Genomic DNA, 26,793 nt, shown 5'->3' with positions numbered 1-26,793 from the left:
CAAGTCCAGGCAGAGATTTCAGGCATCAGCAGCAACAAATGAGCTTGCTGTTGATAGCCTCAGCCTGGAAGCTTATATATTCACATAGGAAGAGTGGCTCATCACATAGGACTAAGGGTAGCCTGACAAGCCCTACCTACATCACTGGTACTTTCCTCCCTCTGCCAACCCTGGGAATCACAACACGATTGCCCTCATGGGTCAACCTCAGAATTTGCCATATTCTGCAGTGAGATGCTCACCTGCAAACGGGCAGAACCACTGGCTTAAATGGAGATCATTCCGTAAGTGTGGCCTGGTATGCAGGATGCACAAGCCCTTCTAACGACTTTGATTTGGGGAACTGTCCAGAAGCAAACCAAATGGCAGCTTAGTAGCAATCTTATGAAAGACACTAGAGGTCTTATAAAAGTTTTTAAAACATTGTTATAAATGTTAAACCTGTACTTCCCTAATTTTTTCTAAGCTTTATTCTCCCTCACCCTTTTCTCAGCCTCAACTCTACTCTAGTGTTTTCCCAGCTTCCTCATTCCACTCTAGACTTTTAAATAGGCCCCCAAAGGGAACTACATTGTCTGAGTTACTAATATAGTCCCTATTTACAGCCACTGTGTTTACACAAGCAGCTAGACAGTAGCTGGGCAGCAGGTTCAGAGGAGCTGTTTGAGATAATGGGAGTGAGAAAGATGCTGAGGGTGGATAGAACTGACAGGTCTTCTGATGCACTGGACCACATGAAACATAACCATGGAGAGGCTGTGAGCAAAAAATATCCCGAAAACTAAGCAAATGGAAAAAAAAAGAGTGAGTTATTAACTTCAGCAAAGACAAAAAGTTTTATAAGAAAGAAAATGTAACCTTAACATACAATTTGGCTCAACAGAAAACAATGTATTCATGGGTATAATGTACACTTTTAATACAAATATATCAAAAATGTGATAGTATTATACTGAGAGATTATAAGTAAGGGAGATGGGTTTAAGTGCTAAATCCTTATCAAACATGCCTGAAAATGAATGAATGATGTCTAACATTGAAAAATGAAAGAGCAATAAAAGAATATTTTTATAGAAATATAAATATCATAACAGAAGAAACAGTAACAGCTAAACATCGAAAATGGTGGATTCTAGTGATCAGGACTGACAGGTGGGGGAAGTGAAGAGGAATTTTTGGTTTTCATTATTAGCTTTTAAATACTGTTTGACTTTTTGTTAAGTATTTGCATGTAGTATTTTGATTAAGATAATTTTTTATAAAAGTAAATTTTATTTGAAAGGCTATGAAATGATGGCTCACAGAAAATCCCATGGATGGAGGAACCTGACATGCTACAGTCCATGGGGTCGCAGGGTGTTGGGCACAACTGAGCACAAAGGAACTGCAGATGACCCTTAAACATATGAAAATACATATGGGCTTCCCTGATGGCTCTGTGGTAAAGAATCCGCCTGCCAGTGCAGGAGACATGGGTTCCATCCCCGGTCCGGGAAGACCCCCACATACCAAGAAGCAATTAAGCCTGTGCACCACTACTGTTGAGCCTGCGCTCTAGAGCCCAGGACCGCAATTACTGAAGCCCGTGCACCCAAGAGCTCGTGCTCCTCAGCAAGAGAAGCCACCACAATGAGAAGTCTGCATACCACAGCCATAGGGTAGTCCCCACTCTCCCCAGCGAGAGAAAAGCTCATGCAGCAATGACGACTCTGCACAGCAAAAAACTAAATGATTCATTGAAAAAAATTTCAAAAACATACCCCAAAAAAACAGATATTTGACCTTATCAAAATTGAGACATGCAAATTAAAACTACCTTGAGATACTATTTCTCATCTATCAGATTGGGAAAAACCCCAAAGTTAGATGCTATACTGTTCTGGGAAGGTTGTAGGGAGCTCAAAATTATTGAACCCCTTTTAAGAAGAATTTGGCAATAGCCACTAAACTGCAGCTGCATTTCTCTTTGACTCAGCAAACTCTCATCTAGAAAGGCTCCCCCAGACATTCCTACATGCATATGAAAGGACATAAAAGATTATTCATTATAACATTGTTTATAATAGCAAACAATTAGAAACAATCCAAATGTCTGTCGATAGAGAATTGGTTAAATAAACGATGGCTCCATCTCTAAGTGGAAAATATTTATATTCTCAATGAAGAAGAAAAAAAAACTTACAAAATTTTACAACCAGCTTCAGGCCCTCCAGAGCTCAGGGGGCTATGTCAGAAGCCTCTCAGACAGAGCAGACTCTCTGCCCTTCCGAAGCCTGACCGTAAGAGGAACTTGGCTCCCAGGCCCTTTCAAAATCTTAGAAACAAGCCAGGCAGTGAGGGAGTGTAAGACTTGATGTCAGTCTTGGGTCCCAACCTCACTTGGGCACTGTGTTAACTAAGACACTCCAAGCTTGGGTTCCTCATCAAGAATTGGGGAGACAATTCCCCACATCCGGGGGGCTGTCATGAGGATTAAGTGGGACTGTATGTGACACAGGGGGCACAGGGCTTTACCTACAATAAGTGGTCAACAACACAAGTTATTTTAAACAGTAGCACTGGAAAAAAAGAATCCTGTCTCCAGGATTGCATTCATTATAGGGGGAGAGTCACCCTGGAAATACCAAGATAAGAATCAAAAAAAAAGAATGGAAGGAATTCCCCTTCATGACCAGGCAGTTTGGGAAGAGACTTGTCATCCACTGGCAGACACATTCACCACGTGGCTGCCTCCAGCTTTTCGTTGCCCTATGGCTGTTTCTGGGGCTGACACACATTTTCCCGCACGCACACTCCCTAAGTATTCTAGATCATCAGGCTCAGAAGGACCTGAACCCAAACACCTTCTGTTTGGACTGAGAAACCCCAGGACTAGAGAAACCAGTGATGTACGCAAAAACACATAGCTGGCAGTCCTATTTCGTAGCCAGGTCGAGCACCTAATGAAACTGGTAATCAGGTACTTGTTTTATGATAGCAGTTTTCTAGTGACTCAAAGCAAAAAGAATAAACCTGAAAGTGAGTGCTCAGCACATACATAGGCTAAATTGACTTTCTTTCATTTCTGAAAGGGGTTGTGATCAGTGTGAAAGCATATGATCGATACTGGTGGAGTAAGTAATGTGTTTATATATGTCAACCCAGCCTTATAGCTGTGCCTACATGTTACCTTTTACATGCTTCTTGTGGAGTAAAGCCTCCAATTGAGGGGCAGTTTGTACTGCAATAAAAACAAAAATTTCTAGAATGTGCCCAATCTGTGCTCCAGCAATGACTAGATATGTCATGCTGGGTTTTCATTTCCTCATCTGTAAAAGGGTATATCAGGCACTTTCATCATGCTGTTGCAAAAATAAAATCAGATAATTGTCGGCTTGGCACATAGAGACCCTACTTCCTACAAACCCAGATATCCCCTTGCCTGGTCTACATATGGGACCTGATCAGTTTCACAACAGCATGTAGACCTTGCTCTTGGAATTCCAAAGATTTTCCCCTAAGCATCTCAAAAAATAAAATAAAATACCTTCCATGATATTTACATAAGTAAATAGCTTTTCATTTCCTCAGCCAGAACCAAGAGTTAAGAAGAATCTTGATAAGAAGAATTACAATTTTTATTTCTTTTCAAGTTCCCCAAATTACCTGTGCATCCACATTTCCCTTGGGAACTGGTTCCCACCATGTCTACATTGATCTGAAAAACTCTGGATCCAGCCAAATTCACAAGGTTCCTGATTCTCTCACATTCCTTCCCCCAAGAATTTGCTCACTACATGGTTCTTAGCTGAAATAGACTGAGGTGAAGAATTTCAACAGAGATATATCAAGCATTTACTAAATTCTCGGCACTGTGTGAAACTCTTCCCTCTCACATTTAATTATGATAATAATCCTGAGAGATAAGCATCAGTGTTCCCATCTTACAGATGACAAAACAGGAACTCAGAGCATTAAATTACTTGCCTAAAGTCCAGGCTCAGAAAGGGGCAGGGTGGGTTGGAACCCCGATCTCTAAGTTTGTTTTAACTAGGCGTCTCTAACTTCTAAAGCACCTTTGTAACTGCTTTCCCTTCCCACCCCGCTCCCTACACAACAACAGAAGCCCCTGCTTTTCAGTAAGTCATTGGCTAACTTTAAGAGTAGCCACATCATTTTCTCCATATCTGTTGCTGAACAAAGACAGCATTATGTTTCCAGTACAGTAGTCAGGTACTGGGGGGAAAAATCCCATAACTTCAGTAATTTTCCACCCTCTGGACTAATACATATACACATTAAAGCTCGCCATAAGGTATAAACATTGCTTTGAAATGATGCAAGCTCTCTTTTAGTAAGACTTATATTCTAAACTTTAAGGTTTAATAGCTTCCTTTCTTGTACATATTTTTAATAGACACGCAAACCTAAACAAATAGACAAACCGTCAATACAACAGCCAACCAGTTCAATCGGGCTGTCGCATCAATTCAGATTTCCCTTACGACCTGCACCCGATTTGACTCTGGTCCTAGGCTGCTGACCTGAAATAGTTGCTGGCCGCGGCAAGCACCACGCGGTGGCAGGAGAATTCCTGGATGTCCACACACAAGATGACGTCGGTCAGAGCGTTTTCCACCCGCAGGGTCTCCAGGCCATTCTGCAGAATTAAGGAGAGTCCTGTGTCATCAAATTTTACTTTATCCCCATTTAAGATTTCTACCAGGTCTCCCCTTTTCTCGGGGGGCTCATCTGTAGACAGTGCCAAGGGCCCTTCCAAACTCTTCTCTACCACGTCGTCCATGGTCCAGGTGCCCCTTTGTCCTGCCATCAACACTCAGACTGAAGGAGCGCCCAAGTTTCAGGCAGGTCACATTGCAGAAGCTGGGCGGATTTCCTGTGCAGGGCCCTCCACTTATCACCAGCTGTCACACACACATAACAGGAAGTCTCGCACTTTCTCATCCTGTTACTACAAACGCCAGTAACTTCTATTCTTCTTCTTTCTGTAATCATCACAAGGTTAGAAATTACTTAGAAGGGTGTGTAGGAAGGGGCTCCATAGAAAAGGAGTGGCTTCTCAGAGTCTTTTATTAGTGCCGTGTGGCTATTCTGGTCCACCTCCCCCATCATATCCGTGATCAGGAAGCCTCTGGTTCTTGTCATTACATTTGTACTTCCGGTGCTTCTATATCCCAAGGTGTCAATGACGAAATGGACATGGGACATTCTAAATCCTCTTCCTCCTTCCATCCAGGAGTCCGGGACCTCATGATAAGCCCCCGACTCAGTTCCTCAGGAACCTTGGAAAGCCCTATGTAGCTCTGACATTCTTATTTCTGTCAACACTGCGTGTCATCTGTCTTTGTCTTCTTCCCTGCTCAGGGGAAAACAATGTCATGGCAATTATTAGTGATCCCTTTCCCCCTCTCTATTGTTTATTGTTGTAGATATGCCTCAGGGGGCAGAGAAGAAATGGCCCCTAGAAGCTCCATCCCCAGGGTCTTCTCTCTTGGAAGACCAATCCAGGTAGGTCAACACCAGATTGCCCTATGAAGTCTCAAGTTGGCCTGACCTCACTCAGCATCTATTGGTCTTGGAGTCTAGTAGTGGATTGTCAAGTATTTTCATTGCATCTGCAGGTCTCCATTAAATAGAAAAAACTGTCTTTTATTAACATTTTGCTGTATCCTAGGAAATTTATAGGCGTTAATGCATTTTAATCCTTATAACAACCCAATGGTGCTAATATGACTTACTTAATTTTACAGCTGAGGAAAGTGAAGCTCTGCTCAAGTGAGTGGCAGGACCCAGTTCTCAACTCTAAAGCACCCGTTTCCTCCGCCACACCCAGGCTATCAGAGCTGTAATATCATGTTGGCCCTGGCTTCTTGTATCCAAGGAGAGAACTGCTGGGCTTGCCTACTACAGCTACCCTAGTGCTCGGCATCTCACCAAAGCAGCTTCTGCTGTCTGCACCTGCACTCACTGCTCTTGTGGCAGTGGGCAGCAACGACCTGCAAGAGTCCAATCCCTCTTTCCTGGCCAATGGTGACTCCCTCTCCTGGAGTTCCAGTTCTGCTTCAGCTCTTCTTTTCTTCCATGGGTACTTACTCCTAAAATCGGGGCCTTTGATATTCCCCGCAAACTAGTTCTTCATCCAGAGCTCTGTTAATCAAGATGCTTTGGGCTTCTGGGAATTCCCTAGGACTCCATGCTTCCATTGCAGGTGGCATGGGTTCAGTCCTTGGGCAAGCTGTGCCCAGGGTTCAGTCCTTGCCCAAGCTGTGCCCAGGGTTCAGTCCTTGGGCAAGCTGTGCCCAGAGTTCAGTCCTTGGACAAGCTGTGCCCAGGGTTCAGTCCTTGCCCAAGCTGTGCCCAGGGTTCAGTCCCTGCCCAAGCTGTGCCCAGGGTTCAGTCCTTGCCCGAGCTGTGCCCAGGGTTCAGTCCTTGCCCAAGCTGTGCCCAGGGTTCAGTCCTTGCCCAAGCTGTGCCCAGGGTTAAAAAAAAAAAAAAGATGCTTTTGGCTTCAACGACAGAATATCCCATCAAAAGTGGTTTAAACAATGAGTCTTACATTATAAGAAGCTAGAAGTGTGGAGTCCCAGATTGATCCAGAAGTCCAGTGATGTCATCAAGGACAGAAGATTTTCCCATCTTTCACTCTATCTCCCTTGGAATGATAAAGGTATACTGACATGGTCACACAATAGCTGTCGCAGTACAAAACACCATGTTTCCACAGAACTCTGGTCCAAAATCAGGACAAAAAAGCACAGATCTCTTCTCCATCTCTCTCTTTTTATCAGAGAGAGAAGTATTTCCTGAAATCCCCGTGATACTTTTCCAGGCCACTTGGCCACCTCAGACCAAATACCAGGAAATATAAATTGAATACTATGATTGGCTTGCATCAAATACAATTCATCCACTGGGACTAGTCCATCTCCCCAAGATCAAGAAATAGCCATGTGATAGCTGAACAAAGTTACAGCCTGTATACAGGCTTTGTATGCGCAGAAGACGGGCTGTGTATACAACTAGTTCCCTGTGCCTGCCACAAAGACACACACAAGCCAAACTCCTCCTGCAGGCCTTGGCCAGGAAGGGCTCAGAACTTTACCTCTATGATGCTAAGCACCTCCTCTAGGAGAGCTGAGGACAGCACATGACCCAATGCCTTTCGTGGATTTTGTCCTCTACAACCTCTCAGATTATAAACAACACTGGCCATATTCATTCCACCCAACCACTTCAAATACAACAAAATTAAGAATATAACTCAATTCTTTGTTTCTGAAATGCTGTATCAAGGCCAAATCTTGTTCTTTAAACTTTAAGAAAAAATCTGTAACATGAATATATGATTAAACATGAACATACAATTTAATAAATTATTCTAAAGATAAATGTAAGTATAACCTGATATAATGCATCACCAGGAGAGCACCCTCTGTACGTCTTCCTAGTCCTAATCACTTTCTGCAGCCTACAATTAATCACATTGACAGTTTCATATTTTCTATTATAGATTTACCAACTAAATAAGCATCCATAAATAATATAGTTTTTTGTGTATAAAATTTTTAATGTGCATAAGCATAATTATACTTATGTACATTTTTAGTATGTCTTCTTTCATTCATCTTTATCTGTTTTAAGATTCAACCACATTTCTGTCTGTTTTTTATCTTCTATGTGTTATCTTTGCCACATTTTCACATTCCACTGCTGCTGCTAAGTCGCTTCAGTCGTGTCCGACTCTGTGTGTGACCCCGTAGACGGCAGCCCACCAGGCTCCCCCATCCCTGGGATTCTCCAGGCAAGAACACTGGAGTGGGTTGCCATTTCCTTCTCCAATGCATGAAAGTGAAAAATGAAAGTGAAGTCGCTCAGTCGTGTCTGACTCCTAGCGATCCCATGGACTGCAGCCTACCAGGCTCCTCCATCCATGGGATTTTCCAGGCAAAAGTACTAGAGTGCATTGCCATTGCTTTTCCACTACTGATGAATATTTGAGTGGCAAGTCAGTGGTTGTTTTGTTTGTTTGTGATTTTAGTTTATTCACCAAGTTGTGCAACCACGACCACTACTAACGTGGATTTTTTTTTTTCCATCTGCACCATACATTGTGCAGGATCTTAGTTTCCTGACCAGGGATCAAACCTGTGCTCCATGCAGTGGAAAGGTAGAGTCCTAACAACTGGACCACCATGAAGTCCAAGAATATGTCAATTCTTCATTCATGGTGGATCCTGTTCACCAAGTTCCCCAATAATGTTCCATATACCTCCCAAACCCACCCACTCCACGACCTGAATAAGACTGTTATCGTCCCCCAAACCCTCCATTTTCCTAGTAGGCAAGTACACACAAAGTTGTACCATGAGTGTGATAAGATCTATGATTAGATTTTAGTGCAAAGGTAAAAAACACAATCTGTGTGTCTATGTCAAACTGGATAAGCTCTGAGATTCATGAAATAGAAAATATTCCTTACAGGTACAAGCAAAATAATTCCATTCTGTGTAAACTTTATTTTCCTACCATGCAATGAAATATACAACCATTGGCAAAAGCTTTACTCCCGAGAAAAGAATCTAATTATATCTTACTAAGCTAGTTGGCTTTATGATGCTTGTAAAGAATAGATTCTGTCCCCATACAAATGGGTGGCTGCTTCAAGGAAAATTTCTATTCTTAGAAATGCTGGAGAGTCCATGCCCCCCAAGAGTGACCTTCACCTGACAAAAACTTAGACAAAAAACTCTAGCTTCCTTGTCTCTTTGTGGACAGCAATGAAGTATGTTCTATACCATAGAGTCGTCTCACTTCTTATCCTATTATGACTTCATGTTCTAGTTTGCCTCTTGGTCAAGCTTGCTCTTAAGATATTAAGGGGTTCTCTCTCTTTGGCCACAATTGCCCCTTCTGACTCCACTCAATTGTCTTCCATAACACAAATTATATTGATAGAAACAAGTCTTAAGTCAGCTACAGAAGAAGAGCCACTGTTTCCCCATGTTAACATATTGCTACTAAAGCTACCATTTATTGCGCATCAAATATAGTCCAGGAACTATGAGAGGAGTTTTGTGAATTTTTGTTCCTTCCACTAATGCAGTGCAGTTAAGTACTTTGATCACCATTTTAGGGACACAAAAACAGGCACGATCACATAGTGATCGAGCACACAATATGGATGTCATGCCTATATCCATCTAGAGGTGACCCACCCAAAGTATCACTCTACCTGAGAGGCTCCTCCAGCAAGAAGAGCACGCCAAACCACCAGAGGTGCTGGAGAGTCCAAGAGCGACCTTCACCTGACAAAAACTTAGACAAAAACCTCTGGCTTCCTTGTCTCTTTGGGGACAGCAATGAAGTACGCTCTACTCCATGTTCTACACCTCTCACTTCTTATCCTATTATGACTTCATGTCCTCGTTTGCTTCTTGGTCGAGCTTGCTCTCAAGATATTAAGGGGTTCTCTCGTTTTGGCTGAAACTGCCAACTTTCAGTATTTTGCCAAAATGACCGACGTGAAGGGCAAGGGGAGCGGCACCCACTGTAGGTTCTCCAAGCCTTTAAGAAAACATGGAATTGTTCCTTTAGTCACATGCATGTGCGTCTTCTACAACAAAGGTGATATTGTAGACATCATGTTCAAAAAAGAATTCCTCACAAATGTTCTCAGGGTGAAACTGGGAGAGTCTAGTGTTACCCAGCATGCTGGTGGCACTGCTGGAAACAAACAAACTAAGGGCAAGGCTCTGGACAAGAGAACTAATGTAAACACTGAGCAGATTCAGCCCTCTAAGAGCTGAGATAGCTTCCTGAAATGTGTGAAGGAAAGTAATCAGAAAAACAGAGAGCCAAGAGAAAAGTACTTGGGCTCAACTGAAGCACCAGTCTTCTCCCCCTAGAGAAGCATTCTATGTAGGAACCAATGGAAAGGAGCCTGAGCTGCTGGAACCCCTTCCTTACAAATCTGTGGTGTAATAGGTGTAAAAAAAATAAAATAAAAGACCTCTGTGTTGTGTTAGTCACACAGTTGTGTCTGACTTTGCAACCCCATGGACTGTCCTATGGACTTCTGTCCATAGAACTCTTCAGACAAGAATACCAAAGTGTGTTTCCATATCCTACTCCAGAGGATCTTCCCAAACCAGGGATCAAACCCAGATCTCCTGCATTGCAGGCAGATTCTTTACCATCTGAGCCACCAGGAAAGCCCCAAAGACCTCTGGGCTGTGGGGGGCGGGGAAAGATATTAAGGGCTCTGGTGGCAGGCCTCAGGTTTGAAATTCATGGAAGAATGTTATCCCTGGAAGACATCAGAGAATTAAGGCAAGACATTAGACCTGGAGGAACAGCAATACCAACAACGGGGTTCAGAGTACAGAGTACTATAGACGGACATAAGGTCAGAGCAAGGTCAATTGGTTATAATTTATGGAAAGGATCTAAAAAAAACTCAGATCAAAGTCTCAGTTTCTTTATCTATAAATTGTAGCTAATAACAGTATCCACCTTGATGTGTTGTGAAGAGGAGGAAATGAGTTAATATGTGAAGCCTCTCACATAATGCCTGGCATACAGTAAGCATTAGCTATTATTATTCAAGCATTTCTGTAGAAAAGAAAGTATGTGCCTTTTATTCTAAATTTGGCTTCTGGCTCCAGACCAAAAAACTCCTTCAGTACAATGGCCTTTGTTAGTATCCACAGGCTGTTTATTATCCCCCTCTTGTCTTGGATCATTTCCATATAGTCAGTGCAGAGGGGCCCATAGACCACCATCTCCCCCGGGGAAATAAACATTCCCATCACTCCACCCTGTGCGTCAGAAACATTATTCTACTGAGGGTCACAAGTATTTAGCTGTCTGGGAAATTCTTCCCAGAAGTAAGCCAGATTAAAGAGGTAATTTGAAAAATACATTATCCCAAATGTATATAAAAACATATTATGTGTATTATACGCTATAATATTTATTTATTCAGCTGCATCACCCAGGATTTTCATTGCAGTCCCTGAATTTTCTATTTGTAGCACCGCAGTAGTTGTGGCGCACAGGCTTAGATGTTCTGTGGCATGTGAGCTCTTCATTCTCTGACCAGGATTGAACCCATGTCCCCTGCAGTGCAAGTCAGATTCTTAACCTGTGGACTACCAGGGAAGTCTCTATTATATTTATAATATGAAAATGCAATTTTTTCAAAGAATGTATTAAAATACATAATGTATATTAATATACTCATTATAAACATTAATATATTATAAATGATATTATTACTATGAAGAGAAACATTGTCATGTTCTTGGGTTAAGTATCCTACATGCTTTATCTCATCTTATTTTCTTATATCCTGAGAATTTGGTAAAATAGGTTTTTTTCCTCTTTTTACAGTTGAGGAAACCAAGGCTTAAAACTGAAGTTGGATTTACCTGAAACTATCAACATTGTTAATCGGCTATAGTGTCAAAGTGTTAGTCCCTCAGCAGTGTCCAACTCTTTGTACTCCATGGACTGTAGCCCACCAGGCTCTTCTGTCCATGAAATTCTCCAGGCAAGTATACTGGAGTTGGTGAACATTCCCTTCTCCATACCCCAGTACGAAGGGGAAAAAAAAAAATTGAAGTTGAGTGTTTCGTTCCAGGTCACACAGGCTGTACTAAGTCAGTTACAGCACCTGATTTGCCCATGCCCTATTCTAATGGAAAGTTTCCAGTTCACCTCTTCTATTGCCCAGTAAGTCATTTTGGGGCTTGTTACTAGCTAGAGTGGATGCCCCCATCCAAAGACAGCCATGTGCACATAGACAGTAGTTCAAGGACACATGGAGCTGGCTAAAAACATCAAATGGGACAACTAGAGACTCTCTAATTTGAAAAAAGAAACACAGTTTTCCGTGAGAACTGAAATAAGAGGCAAAAAGATGTATCAAGAGATGCCAGAGATTGAGTCAGAACCATGCCAAATTAAAGCCATTTGGAAACCAAACTTCTGAAAAGCAAAAACTGTAAGTAAGAAGAGGAGCTTGGAAAGTTAAAGCAGAGATCAAAGCTGATATGTACAGAGTAGCTGAGACAGGTCACCCTGAGACTGGGTGGAGAGCCATGGACTCCTTTTGCCCAAATCCCAATGCTGCTCTGAATCTGGATGGAGTGTCTAGCTCTAGTTGCAGCTCCACTTAGAATTTCAGAGAGATTTCTGCCTAGATTCCACTTCTACTGAAGTAGCTTAATTGAGACTCTTTCCACTGTATTCAAATGAGCCTAACTGGGACAGAAGCAGAGCAGAGCTGAGCAGCTCATCTCTCTGACCCCACATACCAACCACTGGGCTACCCTTCCTGCACAGACCAGAGATGTTGCCAGGTGCAGACATGGGCCTTGAAAAATAGGTCAGAAACCATACAGCAGCCAGTACTAATTCAGGTTTGCTGTTTATACACAACCCTAAAGTCGACTTTCCAAATGAAAAGTCAAGGAGTAATCGGAAACAGCAAAATGTCCAAAGAGTGGGTTTTGTCAATAAAAAAACAGCACCCAAATGTTTGCCTATTGCTAAGTGCAGGAGAAAAGCTATAAAATTGTAGGTACAAGATGTTTCTATTTTTGCAAACATGAGAGTATATGAAAATAGATCAGAAGGAAATGCATTCATTCATTCATCAAATGTTTCACGAGTGTGTTCTAGGTGCTCAGGATACAAGGGTGAGCAAAAAGTGACACAGTTCCTACCCTCAAAGAGCTTCTGGTCTAGTGAGGAAGACCAGCAGAGGCACTGTAATCATTCTAAGTGTTTGAGGGAAATGCACTTGGTGGAAAACTTTATCATGGGCAATGTGATCTTGTCAGAGAAGTTAGCAAAGGCTTCTCTGATAACCAAGTTGTGATGGATAAATATGCAGTACCTGCATGAAGGGTTGTTCAGGCAGAGGCTATAGCATGGGCAGAGTCCAGTAAGGAGAGACACTTGCCCTTTGGAAATAGTTGTCTCTGTATGGATAACAAACTACTAGGAGCCAGGATGGATGAGCAGGAAGAAAAGGAGGCCGGTGTGAAATCCGTCACAGTGAGCCAGGTGGCATAAGATGGCAGCAGCATGGGCTGGGAGACAGGGTTAGGGACAGAAACAAGCTGATGAATGGGAAGCACCTAGGAAAGTCAAAATCAATAGGAATTGGTAATAGATTGGATATGGAAGGTAAAGGAAAGGCAATTTTAAAGCATGCCTTAGGTTTCTAGTGTGAATAGCTGGATGAATGGAGTTACCAACACTCTGATATGGGAACACTGGAAAAGGAACAGATTGGGGGAGAAGAGTATGAGTTTAGTTTTCAGTTTTGCAAGATGAAAAGAGTGCTAGAAGGACTTCGTTAGTGATCCAGTGGCTAAGACTTCATGCTCTTAAAGCATGGGGACCCAGGTTCAATCCCTGGTCAGGGAACTAGATCCTGGATGCTGCAACTAAGACTTGGCACAGCCAAATAAACACATATCTTAAAAAAAAAAAAAAAAAAGAGTGCTGCTGATGTGTTGCACAACAATGTGAATAGACTTAAAATTATTGAACTTTGCATTCTCAAATGGTTAACATGGTTAAAAACAGCAACAACAACCAAAACAGCTAAAGAAAGATGTTTTCTTTCTAGTTTTAATATATCAGGAATATTGGGCCCAGGGTATTCCAGAGTTCTGAAAGTATTAATGTCAAATGTCATGTTTCAAAATCTTCTTAGATGAGACAGTATTGAATGTGCACTTGGGTTTGAAATACAAAATTAATCAAAGTTGAGTCCCTTGAGTTGAGATATTTAAAACAACTAAGACATTTTCAATTTACATGTAAATTCATCTAGCACAAAAGTGATATCAAAGATTTGATTACATTGTCCCCTCTCCCAAAATAGCTATAAAGGACACTGTAAGGAAAATTTGAATGTGAGCTGTACTCAATGACATTACACCAAGGTCATATTTCTTACATGTGATCAGGGCATTGTGGTTATGTAGGACGATAAAGCTCTTTTGCAGGTGAAGCATCATAATACCTGCCACTTAATTTCAAATGGTTCAGCAAAATAAAATGTTTCATATAAAGATAGAGCAAAGAGTGTGTGGGAGCTCATTATGCTATTCTTTTATGTTTTAAATTCAAAATGTCTGGAGGAGGACATAGAGAGCACACAATCTCCAGCTTAGATGGAGAACGAGGCTTGAAAGGTGCAGCCAAGAACAGGCTCAGAATCTCTGAAGGATCAGAGTGGTAAGAACATGACTTTCCTGGTAAGAACACTGCTTTCCTTATGCCCGAGTTAAGATGCTGTACCTTGTTCTACCGACAATGTTAGTTCAGGGTGGGGATGCTATGGCCAGAACTTCCCCAGCGACTCAACCTTACAACAATCTCTCAACTGAGTAAATAAATCCAGCAGAGATGGTCACCCCTGGATGGACCATTAGAATTAAAAAGTGTGAACCTGAACAGCTGAGGATAAGGCCACAGCACAGCGTGGGGTGGGGGAGTTGGGGGACGGGGACTTCCAATCAATCTCATTTTGAAACATCCAGGTGGCCTTCTCACGCTTAAAACACTTCATCTAGCATGGAAAAATGTGACCAAGTCTGTGTGACATTTCAAGCTATAGAATTTCAATACATCTTTAGATGAGAGATGAAAAACAAGGAAAACATTGGGTTGATAATGTCCACTCTCTATATCTCCATTTCAAGGGAAGCTTTCATGTATGTCCATGGATATATTATCCACATTATCCAGAGATTCTCAGATTAGCCTAAATTCTTTTAAACCTGACATACTGGAAACCTAATGCCATAAATATGATTCAGTAGCTCTGATCTTTTATTATTCTTAAAAAATACGTAGAAACATTTTTAACACATATCAAAGGCATTCAGGAAGGCCCTTTAGATGATCCCCAGTCTGGGTTAACAACATTGCTTCTCAGGATTGTGGATAAAATAAGATGTGGATGTGAGAAGATAAAATAGTATTGCAAAGTACCATGTATAACCAATAGTTTATCCATAACATAATCATCTTATTAACCCTTCCAAGTACAAATACGGCAGGAGATATTGAGGGGAACAATACAGAAAAGTGAAAGTCCCTGCTCACTTCTGAATCTCACGCTGCCTCTGCAAATAGCCTCCTTCAGTATGAGGTGTGAAAAGGTGTATACTAACTTAAACTGGGGACTGGAAAACTTAGCCATCACTTTCTCAGAAGAATAACAAGAATTTGAGGGCTTGTATCTGGAGAAAAGATCCCAGTGTGGATAGAGTCAGGAGATTTACCTAAGGAGTTTAGGGGTCTCTTGGACCCCATCCTAACTGTCTAGGGGTTCTGCTTGACAGGAGAACAGAAGACCATTGGAAAGGACCAAACTGAAGTCAGAAAGACCTGAATTTTAATTCCAGTTATTGCATTTCTCAGTGTGGCAGTGACAATTTGCTTAACTTTGCAGAGCCTCAGCTTCACCTATAAAATGGGTTACCTATCTTATAGCATTGATGCGGCTATCAAATGAGAGATAATTTTATAAAGCCCTTAGCATTGAACCTGACATACGTTAGTGTTAAATAAGTAACAACTATTATTAAATAAGGAAAGTTTCAAACCTTAAGCATAGAAGAGCAGAGACATAAATTCCCTCCAGACATGAGAATCATTTTGGCACGGCCTGACTGACTGACATGTAAATTATGTCTCGCGCTCTCAAAATAATCCACCTTAACGGAAAGTCATTTTTTTTTGTCTGAAGTCGATAAAGTACATTCCTCTGCACTAGGCTGCCCCTTTCCCTGGAGGCTCTGTCCTGGGTCATCGACAGGTCCAAGATGACACTGAGGATGGGGAGTTGAAATTGGCCCTTTTCCAGAATTAAGTTAAAGTTTAATCAGTATTATTAAATGCCAAATATGAGCCAGCCACAGTGATGGACACTAGGGGATACAGAAGGGACTAAATATCCCCCAACTCTACCTCAAGGAGCTCCCAGTCTAAGGAGACCAACATGAGAGCAGAAAATCTCTAAGGAGTGTGCGAAACATGCAGGTTACTGTGAGAAGATCAGACATTCGAAACTACATGAAGCCTTTTAGATCCAATCTTCATATAGTTTCAACAGTTTATTCTGTTCCTCAATTTAGTGCTTTTCCTTAGCAACTAAACTCTCAGCAAATGGGCTTAAGTCAATGTATATTCAAATGAGAAAACAAAGTCCACACTCTTGTTTGCTTCAAAAGTTGCCATCTCTGTCTCTGAGTGCTGAGTGCTCAGGGGCTCAGTCCTGTCCGACTCTGCAGCTGCATTAATTTTGTGAGTTCTACGATTCTTGTCTCTGGCACTGGAGGAGAGGTATCTAATACATTCTGAGATACTGTATTAGAGGTACCTAATACAGGGTTATGCCAGGAAGGATCTTTCTGTCATACTCTCTGAGAGAGTCTCATGGGGGATTAAAAGTTTCAACATATGAATTTTGTGGGGATGCAATTCTGTCCATAGCATTCCACCCTTGCCCGCCTCCGCCCCCCCAAATGCATGTCCTTATTGCATGAAAAATACATTCTTTCCATCCCATCAGCTCCCAAAGCTGTAACTCATTCTAGCATCAATTTTAAAGTCTAAAGTCCAAACTCTAAATATCAAAATCAAATGTAGGTGAGACTAGAGGTAGGACTTGTCCTGGGGCAAAACAGCTTTCCAGCTGTGAACCTGTAAAACCAGGCAAGTTAAGTGCTTCCAAATACAACGGTGAGACAGGCTTTTCCATTCCAAAAAGGAGAATAAGAAAGAAGGAAGGGTTGATACATCCCCCCAGAATCACAACCCAACAAGGCAATTCCATTAGATCGTAAGTCTCGAGAATAACACTCTTTGGTTTGATGCACAGCCTTCCAGACCCACTGGGGCAGCAGCCCCACCTCCCCAGCTAGGCAGCCAGGGTCATGCCCACAAGGCTTCAGTCATTTTACCAGAAAGAATTTAATATAGGGAATGTTGAACTAGATAATAAAGAATTGCTAACTAAGGGCAAAAAAAGATTATTAAGCTCTCAGAGAGGACGCAATGGCAGAAAGCAGTTCTGGGCTGGGAGAACCAAGGGAAGAGGTTGGGATTATTCAAATTTAGGAAGATCCCCTGGAGGAGGAACTGGCAACCCACTTCAGTATTCTTGCCTGGAGAATTCCTAGGACAGAGGAGCCTGGTGGGCTATAGTCCATGGGGTCACAAAGAGTGAGACATGACTTGAGCGAACAACACCAAAGACTAGGGGTTTGGAGGTGAGTCCCAGTGGACTGGGACCCAGACTTCAGAGGAACCAGGGCCAGCCAGCAGTGCTGGTATCTCTGCAGGGACACCATGTTGGCTTTGCAAGTTGGCAAAGCTTCAAACTGGACTGGACTGTATGTTACTTGCTAGGCTTGCCATAGCAAAGCACCACAAACTGGGTAACTTAACAGAAATGTATTGTCTCACATTCTGGAGGCTAGAAGTCCAAAATCAAGTTGTTGACTGGGCAGGCTTCTTCTGAAAGCTCTGTGAAGGAAGACTCTGTTCAAGGCCCCTGTTCTTGGCTTATAAATGGTCTTCTTGTGTCTCTTCACATTGCTTTCCCTTTATGTATATTTTTGTGTCCAAATTTCCTCTTTTTATAAGCACATCAGTCATATTGAATTAGGGCCCACCCTCGTGTTAACCTGAATACCTCTGTAAAGACTCCATCTCCAAATAGGGTCGTATTCTGAGGTTCTGGGGGCAAGGACTACAGCATATGAGTTTGGGGGAACACAACTTAACCTATAACAAACTATTTCTGGAATGAACCACCTCTGTCAGAGTGAAGGAGCAGCATTGCTGGATGCTGACAACAGGAACAGGATGCCAGCCAGAAATAAACCAGAAGCAAAGATGAAAATGTCTCTTCTTCCTCATCTAGCCCTGCAGTCTCCCTAACATCCCTTATGAACGTAGTCTAAAAGGAAGCAGCTGGCCAAGAAAAAATGTGGCTTGCACAGTCCCAGCCCCTGCACCACAAAGCAGAATATACAAGAGTGGGTTTGAAAGCTGAGAGATCATAGTTTAAAAACTGACAAAGTACAGAATAGTTGCTACTTATTAATCACTAGCATCAGAACTTTTATTTTCATTTTCCACACATTTTGTAATATAAAAGGAAGAATTGCAATAAAATATTTAATTGAACAAACACACTGGCTATGCTGCTAAAACTGTACTGACAGCTGGTGGGCTGGAACATCCCCGTGCCTTAGCTCACATTCTTTTGTGTACTGATATACACTAGTGTACTGGTGGCCTTCAGAACTGAGCTACAGAAGGCCAATGTGTAATATGTGCAGTGTGTAAGAAAATGAAAAAAAATGGAAGTCAAGTTGTTAGCAAGTGTTGTTTCCATTTTGTAGTTCAGGCTGTGAGAGTTCAGAAGGAGAGGTCATTTGCCCAAGGTCATACAGCTAGTAAGAGACAGAGCATGGATCTGAACTGGGACCTGATTCTCTGTGTCTCATCTGCCAAATGAAATTAATAGTACTTACTCAATAGAACTGTTCTAAGAATTAAATTAACATGTATATTGTACTTAAGACACAGCCTGGAATGTCACAAGAGTTCAACAAATATTGCCTGAGTCTGGGACTTTTTCTGCCATCACAGGTTGTCCCATTATACACGCTCGTTGAAACTTTATGGCATTTGGAGGACAGAACTGCAATGAATAGAGACAGAGTTGGGAACAAAATTCCTTTAAATTTTTTAAAATCATAATATGTTTTGCTATCCAATCTTTCTGCCAGCAATCATCCCTTTTGGACCCCAGGATCTAGACACAAGCATTGACTGAGCACCAGCCACATGGTAATCACTGGAAATAATAACACTGAGACAGAGAGAGTCTCACCTTCAAGTGACAAGCAGTGAGAACACAAAAAGAGGCCATGATGGATCCTTCACATCTGGGTTTCCCTGACACAGGTGTGGGAGCCTGTATTAGGGAAACTGGATGAGGACCTGAGGAAGAGAAAGGTTTCAGGGAGGAAGTCATGTTTGAGGTGAAATCTGAAAGACAAGGAGGAGACTGTAAGCATTTCAAACATAGGCAAGAGCTTGAGGGAAAGCCTCAAGGCAAGAGGGAGCAAGGAGTCTTTGAAGAACTGAAGGAGGATGACTGTGGTGTAGAAGTTAAGGTGACAACAGGCAAAGCTGGCAAGATCCCCAGGGCCTGTTCCTGCAGGGCTCTGTGAGCCACAAGACCCTAGACATTATTTGGATGATAGTGAGGGACCACAGAAGGGTTTTAAGCAAGTGACGGACAATAAGACATGCACTTTAAGAAGATCAGCTCTCGGGACTTCCCTGGTGGTCCAGTGGTTAAGAATCCACCTTGTAATTCAGGGAATGCAGGTTTGTCCCTGGCCAGGGAACTAAGATCCCACATGCTGTGGAGCAACTGAGCCCACGCACCACAGCTACTGAGCCCGCGCACCACAACTAGAGAGTCTGTGAGCCACAACAAAAGATGCCACGTGATGCAACAACCAAGATCCAATGCAACCAAGTAAATAAATAACTGCTTTTTAAAAAGAAAGAAGATCAGCTCTGGATGTGGTGAGGGAGTGGTTTGGAGTGAGGTAAGAGGGGAGGTGGGGAAATCAGAAAAGCTGCTACCTGCCAGCAAAAGCCAGGTGAGAGCTGATGAAGCTCTGAGATAGAGAAGTGTCATGGGGATGGAGAAAAGTGGATGCATTCAAGTAATATATAAAAGGTAGAGCCCACAGCATTTGAAAGATGATTAGAAATAAGGAATGAGGGGCAAGAAGAAGAAATGAGAGAAATAAAGGAAAATATCAAAGGTTCTACTTAGGGCAACTGGATCGATGGTGATACCTTTTGCCAGGATAGGGGCACACGAGGCAAAACAGGCTTAAGGCAGAAGAAGATGGGTTTAGGTTTAGGGTTGAGTTTGAAATGTGCAAATCATCCCGATGGAGATGATTTCTAAGTAGCTGGATTCTTTGTAAACCATCATGTCTTATTTTCCCACTTCAACTAGTGACACACAGTTGGAGAGGTGGCACAGTCCCACCTCTCCAAGCAGCCAAGCTCTCTATGAACCAACCAATAAGTGCCTTGAGTACCACCTGCTATAAATGAGAGTATTATTAGCCTCTCATTTTAATAACCGATAAATTTAAATTTGCTCCCCTCCAAAATTCATCCTTAGTGAGAACAGGATGTGGGTGTATGCAACACATAATTATATATGTACTGTGAACTCTATTTAAAATGAGACCATTGTTACTCAACTGTTAGATACTTTCTAAACCCAAATCTACTTTTTGCTCTTTATTTTGCTACCATCAGCTAGGAGAGAGGCTCCCATTTTTTTTTGTAATGTTGACCTGTTATTCATTTCAAAATTAAACACTAAGAAATGGAACACACGTTATTTGAATTTTTATTCTGGAAAGGAAAATTTTAAGCTGCTGCTGCTGCTGCTAAGTTGCTTCAGTCGTGTCCGACTCTGTGCAACCCCATAGATGGCAGCCCACCGGGCTCCCCCATCCCTGGGATTCTAAGCTTCACAACATCAAATCGGATGTCTTAATCTGAGAATATATGGCCAACTTAGAATCAGAAAACGTTATGGCTAGAACATTTAAATAAGTGGATATTATTTTTAACTCAGAAATCCCTATGTACAAGGCTCTGTTCAACAAATTTTGGCATCTTTCGGGAGGAAAACACGTAAGTATAATTCTGGTCTCCTCCACAGTGGGTCAAGTAGCAGCTGCAGAAGAATCAGTGTTGGCCCCAGGCAGAACCTCTAGTGGGACTACACCTCTGAAGACTGAGTGAATAGGAAAGCCACAGCCCACTCAGTTCAAAGGAACCATGTATGTTGAGAGGGATTCAAAGAAGCCAGTTCCTCCAGGAGACCATCCCTCATTCCATTCAAGCTGGGTAAGATGTGCTTCCTGTTTGTTCACATGGAACCCTGGGCGATTCTGCCCTGGCACTAGACACCCATTACTGGAAACACCTGTTCTAGTGCCCATTCCTCTGCTACACCAGTGTGCAGTGTGAGGGCAGAAACTCTGCCTTGGACATCAGCATCTCTCTAGCACTGGGCACAGTAGATACTCAATTGTTGCTGTTCAGTCACTAAGTCGTGTCTAACTCTTTGCAAACCCATGGACTGCAGCAGATGGTCAATAAAATCTGATAAATAAAATACTGAATGCCCTAGTCACACATTTCTCAGACAACTCTAACATCAATAAAGACACTTTGATGCTCAGAGATAAATACTTAAAAACATGTAATTTTATAAAATATTACTCTTAGCTCTGCTGTTGTAGCCATGCGTTCAGGAAACAAACTCACTCAGAAGGACAATGCAGATAGTGGAGTGCAGTTTATTATACCGGCGGGCCCAAGGTAGACTCTCCTCTTAGCCAAGGACCTCGACCAGTTTTTGTGAAAACTTTATACACCCTAAGTGTACGTGCTCAAACCCACCTCCCGAAATTCTCTGAAACTAGTCTGAACAAAGGAAAAGAAAGATACAATCAAAGTTAACCCGTGATTTGTATGCCTTAAACCTGTGATTCGTATGCCACAAGCCTAAGTAGTTAACAGTGGACAATTATCAATAGGCCTGTGGTCATACCCCAATAAGCATAATAGAATTTATGATTCTATTCAGTTACACAGATAATTAGGGTATTCTTTTAGGCATTGGAGAGTCCAGGTACGAGCCCTGAGGCTCTTCTATCTGAGGGGGTCTAGTTTTCCAGTTGGTATGTTGTTTCCATAGATACTGGGCATATAGCTCAAAGTCCACAGTCCTGCCCAAGATGGAGTCCTGCTTTCAAGATGGAGCCTGTTCTGTTTTCTCCTTCACTACTGCTAATGCAAACCCAGCTCCCTGAAAAGTCCCTTTAAAGAAGGGATTGAGATATGCTCCAAATAAATGTGGATTTCACTTGATCAGCCACTATGTGAAGTTTATCTTTTCTCCTCTGCTCTGATCTACTTCCATGGGGCACCATTTATGCATCCTTCAATTCAAATGTATTTACTGATTACATACTCTGTGGCAAGCACTGTACTAAAAGCAGGATGTGCAGCACTGAACATGGAAGAACCAGGCCCAGCCCTTCATGGAGCTTACAGCCAGGTATCCACCGGCACCTACTCACCTACAAAACTCCAAAGACCCTGAGACCACCACGTGGGCATAATACATTTTTATCTTTAAGCTCTTGAAAACTTAATGCATTGATAAAGCAAGCTCGTGCTAATTCAGGGATATCTAGTGGTCTGCCATTCAGAGTTAAATAACAAGTTTGCTAAATATTTTTAAGTTTCCCAACCCAACTGGGAACCGGCCAATACACAAGAATTCATACCGAGGCACATCAAGTTCTCCCTGGCCTCCCTCAAGGCGGGCACCTGCACAAGGATATCCGTCCTGAAAAGCCAAAAGGAGACAGTGATGCCCACACTGTGCAGTCTTTCAATCGCCTGCTTAGAGGCCTCCCCTGTGTGAATTCAAGAAAAGGCGCCCCCTTTCGGCAGGCACATTAGAAAAAGGGGTCCTTTCCTCCGCAGCCGACTTAGCCCCACTCAGGCTGGCGGTCGCAGGAGTGGAGCTCAGCCAGGATTTCAATCCCAGCATGCCCTTCGGCAGAGTCCCACGCTGAAGTTCTGCTACCGACTCGCTGGGCCGTGCACTGGGTGCAAAATGCATTAGTGCCTTTACATCTATGTTTAATGTTCATAACTAAGGAAACCAGTTTTTCTCGGAAATTACTGAACTATATGGAACCCCTTTCCTAAAATCCCAGCAGCAGTCATAGAAACTTAAAGCACAATTCAAACTCATCAATCCTCTTCCAAGATCACTACTCATTTCTGCTCAATAACTCTCTAACTCGTCAAAGTCTATGACTTCATTGAGCTGTGAGCACTTCAGAAATGGAAAATGAGCAGAGTCTCCAGCTGTGTGGTTTGGGATAAAGCCCAGCACCTCCCTGGACAAATATCAAGGTCAGTGTTCCCACAACTCGCTAGTCGCTTCGCTGAGGAAGTGCCGGCTTGGTAGCCTTTGAGCCTCTCAGAACTTGAATTCCCAGCAAATCATTTTGTGTGATTCACCCAGGACCAGCCCCTTCACTTGTGACTCTGGGAAGCAATTGTGAAAATGAGACTGCTGTGGGGAGATGTTACAGGGCTGCCCTACACCAGCTGACGTGTGTGTGGACGGCCTGTTCTCAAAGGTCCCTCAGATGCCCGGCACCGGGCATATCTCATGACCACTTCCAGCCCAGACATCTTGGCCTTGCCTGTGTGTCTCCCTCCTTCTCCTCTCCCCTCTTGCCGGTCATCACCACCCCCCGGGTCCAAATTCTCCTCCCTGATTTGAGATGAGCCATTCAGTACTCCCTTCCCAAGTCACCCCAGGCCCATCTTTAAGCAAACACATCAAAGGGCTTCGCCAAACAAATAGCTCGTATTACTGTTTCAACAGAGGCCTTGACTTTATAGGTCTTTTTTCTTTAATAAAATTCACCATCCTTGAAGACAGCTGTGGTTTCAAAGAACCATCTTCTCTTTTGTTTTTCTGACGAATGGTGCAGTGGAAATCAGCTGCATGAACCTCCTTCTTCAGCTTGATTGAACAGTGGAAACCTTTTTTCTCTCCCAGACCCGGTGTCTGGTCTATGGTCAGTGTATTCAACTTTTCCAAGCTTAAACTAAAGCCCCCAGATTACAGATTGGCAGGTGGTTTACCCCTACTGGTTTAGAGTGCTAGCTATCTAGGTTTACAGACAAAGGGTTTAGTTTAAAACCTCGGTCGGGCCAGGGCCCGAGATCTGGTCCCCTAGTGTGGCCCCTCAGTGGCTCCTGCCCACCTGGACATTCGGTGGACTGCACAAGGCAAAGGACTAGCCTTGTTTGCTCTTGTGGCTTCTTTGGGCAACGGTCGTTTTGCTGTTTCCTCTGATCCTTCTCGGTCATCCCTGCTCACACATCAAAAGCAGAGAGCGGGCAGATTCCAGACTCAGCCTTCCATTCATCCACCCTGTACAACTACCTGAAGGCCTCACACCCACCCCCAGAATCATACAAGCCCCACAGGGAAGGGAGACTTCATCCTAAACTTGCTGTTCACATCCTGCCTTTTGCACCAGTCTCCTCGATCCATTTTCAAACTTTATTCCATTCCGATGAAGCTGCTTGTTTGGGGGATGGTTTTGATTCTCCACCCTAGCCACATGACCTCAGACTACTTCAAGCAAACAGCTCTCCCCTCTCTGACCCACCTGGGATCCTCGAGCCCTGACCCCCTCTTGTAAGGAGAACATTCTCCTGTCCTGAGAATGGCATCGAGTCAGCAGGAACCCACAGTCCCAGGCACAAGAGTACTTGCTTCTCCCTGGTTCCCTTGTCCTACCCCCTGGCAGCCCCCAGCAACACTTCACACCAAGTCCGCCGACAGAGCCCTGATAAAAGGCCTCAGCCCCGTAGGCTGAGTGATGACAGCTGCAGTGGCATGCACAGTCCTGGGGCCACTCCTCGCCCAGTGCCTTTGCTGGGGCATTTTTCTAGCAAATGAATGCAGCTGCTTAATTTCTCCCTGCAATCTGTGCTTCCGTGGCTGTGAGTCTCAGGAGAGGCAGAATGAGTAGTGTTTTGGTTCTCTGCCTGACGAAAGTGATCCACATCCAAGGACACATTCCTTATGTGATGTGTACTGTGTCTCCAACTCTCTCTGGCAATGGTGAGCTCAGATAGCAGAAAACGCCACTGCTCATGGCAAGGATTATGAAAAAGATACTCTGCAACTCAAAGAGGTCATGCTATCAGGGAAAATGCCCCCACAAAGACATGCAGAGATTTTCTTCCAGCTCTTTGGATCCCTGCAAGCATGAAGCCAGCTAGAAGTCAGACCCAATTTCAGGCAGTACCAGGGAATGAGGCAGCAGCTGTTACAAGGTAATTAAGTTAGGCAAAAGGCAGAGGGGCCAGGAAGCTGGTGTGAGGTCAGGCAGAGTCAGAAAGGACATGGATAGGCTCAGGCCTGTAAAATACCCATTGGCTGCAGACATACAGGAACGGTCCATGTAAGCACTGTCAACAGTGAGAAGACTAAGGCAGGGATCTAACAAGTCTTCCTTCATAGAATGCCAACACCAGATCCATTCTCTCTTCTACTGCAGACTGCCTCGAGGAGGCTGAAGAATCCCTGTGTCCTGTTTTCAGATGATTTTACTAACAGGAAACTCTTTTTTCCTAGTTGCATGGATGTGTATATATATATATATATACCTAGTTGAAGGCATGTTGAATGGATGAATGGACGGATGAATGAATGAATAGGAAAGCAAGAAGTAGGAACAGGTGAATTTTGTAGGTAGAACCAGTATCAAGGATTGAATTTAAGGCCAGGATTTATCACCCACCCCAAATCAATATCTCTGAGGACCACATTAACCACTGAGTTTCCAAAGAGGCTGGGGGTATGATTTTCATGGACTGGCCATTATAGCAACAGCAATGATAATGTGATCACTTGTCAGAGAGCTGCTGCTATGTACCAAACATTGTGTCACATGCTGTATTAGATAGGACTCTCCCATGCTCTGTGGAGCTACTTTGACAAGAGTGTTATTTCAGGAAATGGACGTGAAAGCTGTTCTGTAATGCATTTGAAGAAGTGTTTAAAAACACACATAATAAAGATGTTCATAAGAGTTGTACATGCAGGATACTTTGAGAAGAGTTATTTCTAGGAATGAGCATGATAGCTCTTCAGTAATCCATTTACAGAAGTGTTTATAAACATTTGTAATAACTATATTTATTTTAAAAAAAATAGTACCCACTTGGGATGGGATTCCCAGGTGGTGCAGTGGTAAAGTATCCACTTGCCAATGCAGGAGACACAGGAGATGCGGGTTTGATCCCTGGGTCGGGAAGATCCCCTGGGGTAGGAAATGGCAACCCACTCCAGTATTCTTGCCTGGAAAATTCCATGGGCAGAAGAACCTGGTGGTCTACAGTCCACGGGGTCGCAAAGAGTCAGACATAACTGGACAACTGAGCACACACCCACTTGGGACAAATAAAACAACTTTTTTAAGTGAGAAAATAATAGGTCTTCTGTTATTTCACGTAACAAAACCCAACTCAAATTGATACAAGCATTAAAAAAGAAATTGTTACAGGAGATCACTTTGAACTCATGACCAGGAAAGCTCCTAGATTTTCCAGGGCAGGGAACGAACCAGTAGACAGTTTCTTCTTTTAACATCTGACTTACTATTTTTCTGAGACTGGCTCTTTTCGCTTCTTTTATTTTTAATATAAATTTATTTATTTTAATTGGAGGCTAATTACTTTACAATGTTGTATTGGTTTTGCCATATATCAACATGAATCCACCACGATGTACACGTGTTCCCCATCCTGAATCCCCTTCCCACTACCCTCCCCATACCATCCCTCTGGGTCGTCCCAGTGCACCAGCCCCAAGCATCCTGTATCATGCATGGAACCTGGACTGGCAATTCGTTTCACATAGGATATTATACATGTTTCAATGCCATTCTCCCAAATCATCCCACCCTCACCCTCTCCCACAGAGTCCATAAGACTGTTCTATACATCTGTGTCTCTTTTGCTGTCTCGCATACAGGGTTATTGTTACCATCTTTCTAAATTCCATATATATATGTTAGTATACTGTAT

At 42.9% G+C, this 26,793-nt stretch overlaps 1 protein-coding gene and 1 pseudogene across 1 annotated transcript in view; one reads left to right on the top strand and one right to left on the bottom strand.

The window, feature by feature from the left end:
* KLHL6 (kelch like family member 6) overlaps positions 1-4,849 on the bottom strand; it is a 56,701-nt gene extending 51,852 nt beyond the window's left edge. The window contains exon 1 of the mRNA XM_005675211.3: positions 4,524-4,849. Coding sequence (XP_005675268.1) covers positions 4,524-4,810 — 287 coding nt within the window. The 5' untranslated portion in view covers positions 4,811-4,849. The remainder of the gene's footprint in view (positions 1-4,523) is intronic.
* LOC108636351 lies at positions 5,194-9,981 on the top strand (annotated as a pseudogene).

The sequence above is a fragment of the Capra hircus genome, chromosome 1 (assembly GCF_001704415.2).
Source record: "Capra hircus breed San Clemente chromosome 1, ASM170441v1, whole genome shotgun sequence".
In the NCBI taxonomy this organism is placed as follows: domain Eukaryota; kingdom Metazoa; phylum Chordata; class Mammalia; order Artiodactyla; family Bovidae; genus Capra; species Capra hircus.
This window is presented reverse-complemented; position numbering and strand designations above follow the sequence as displayed.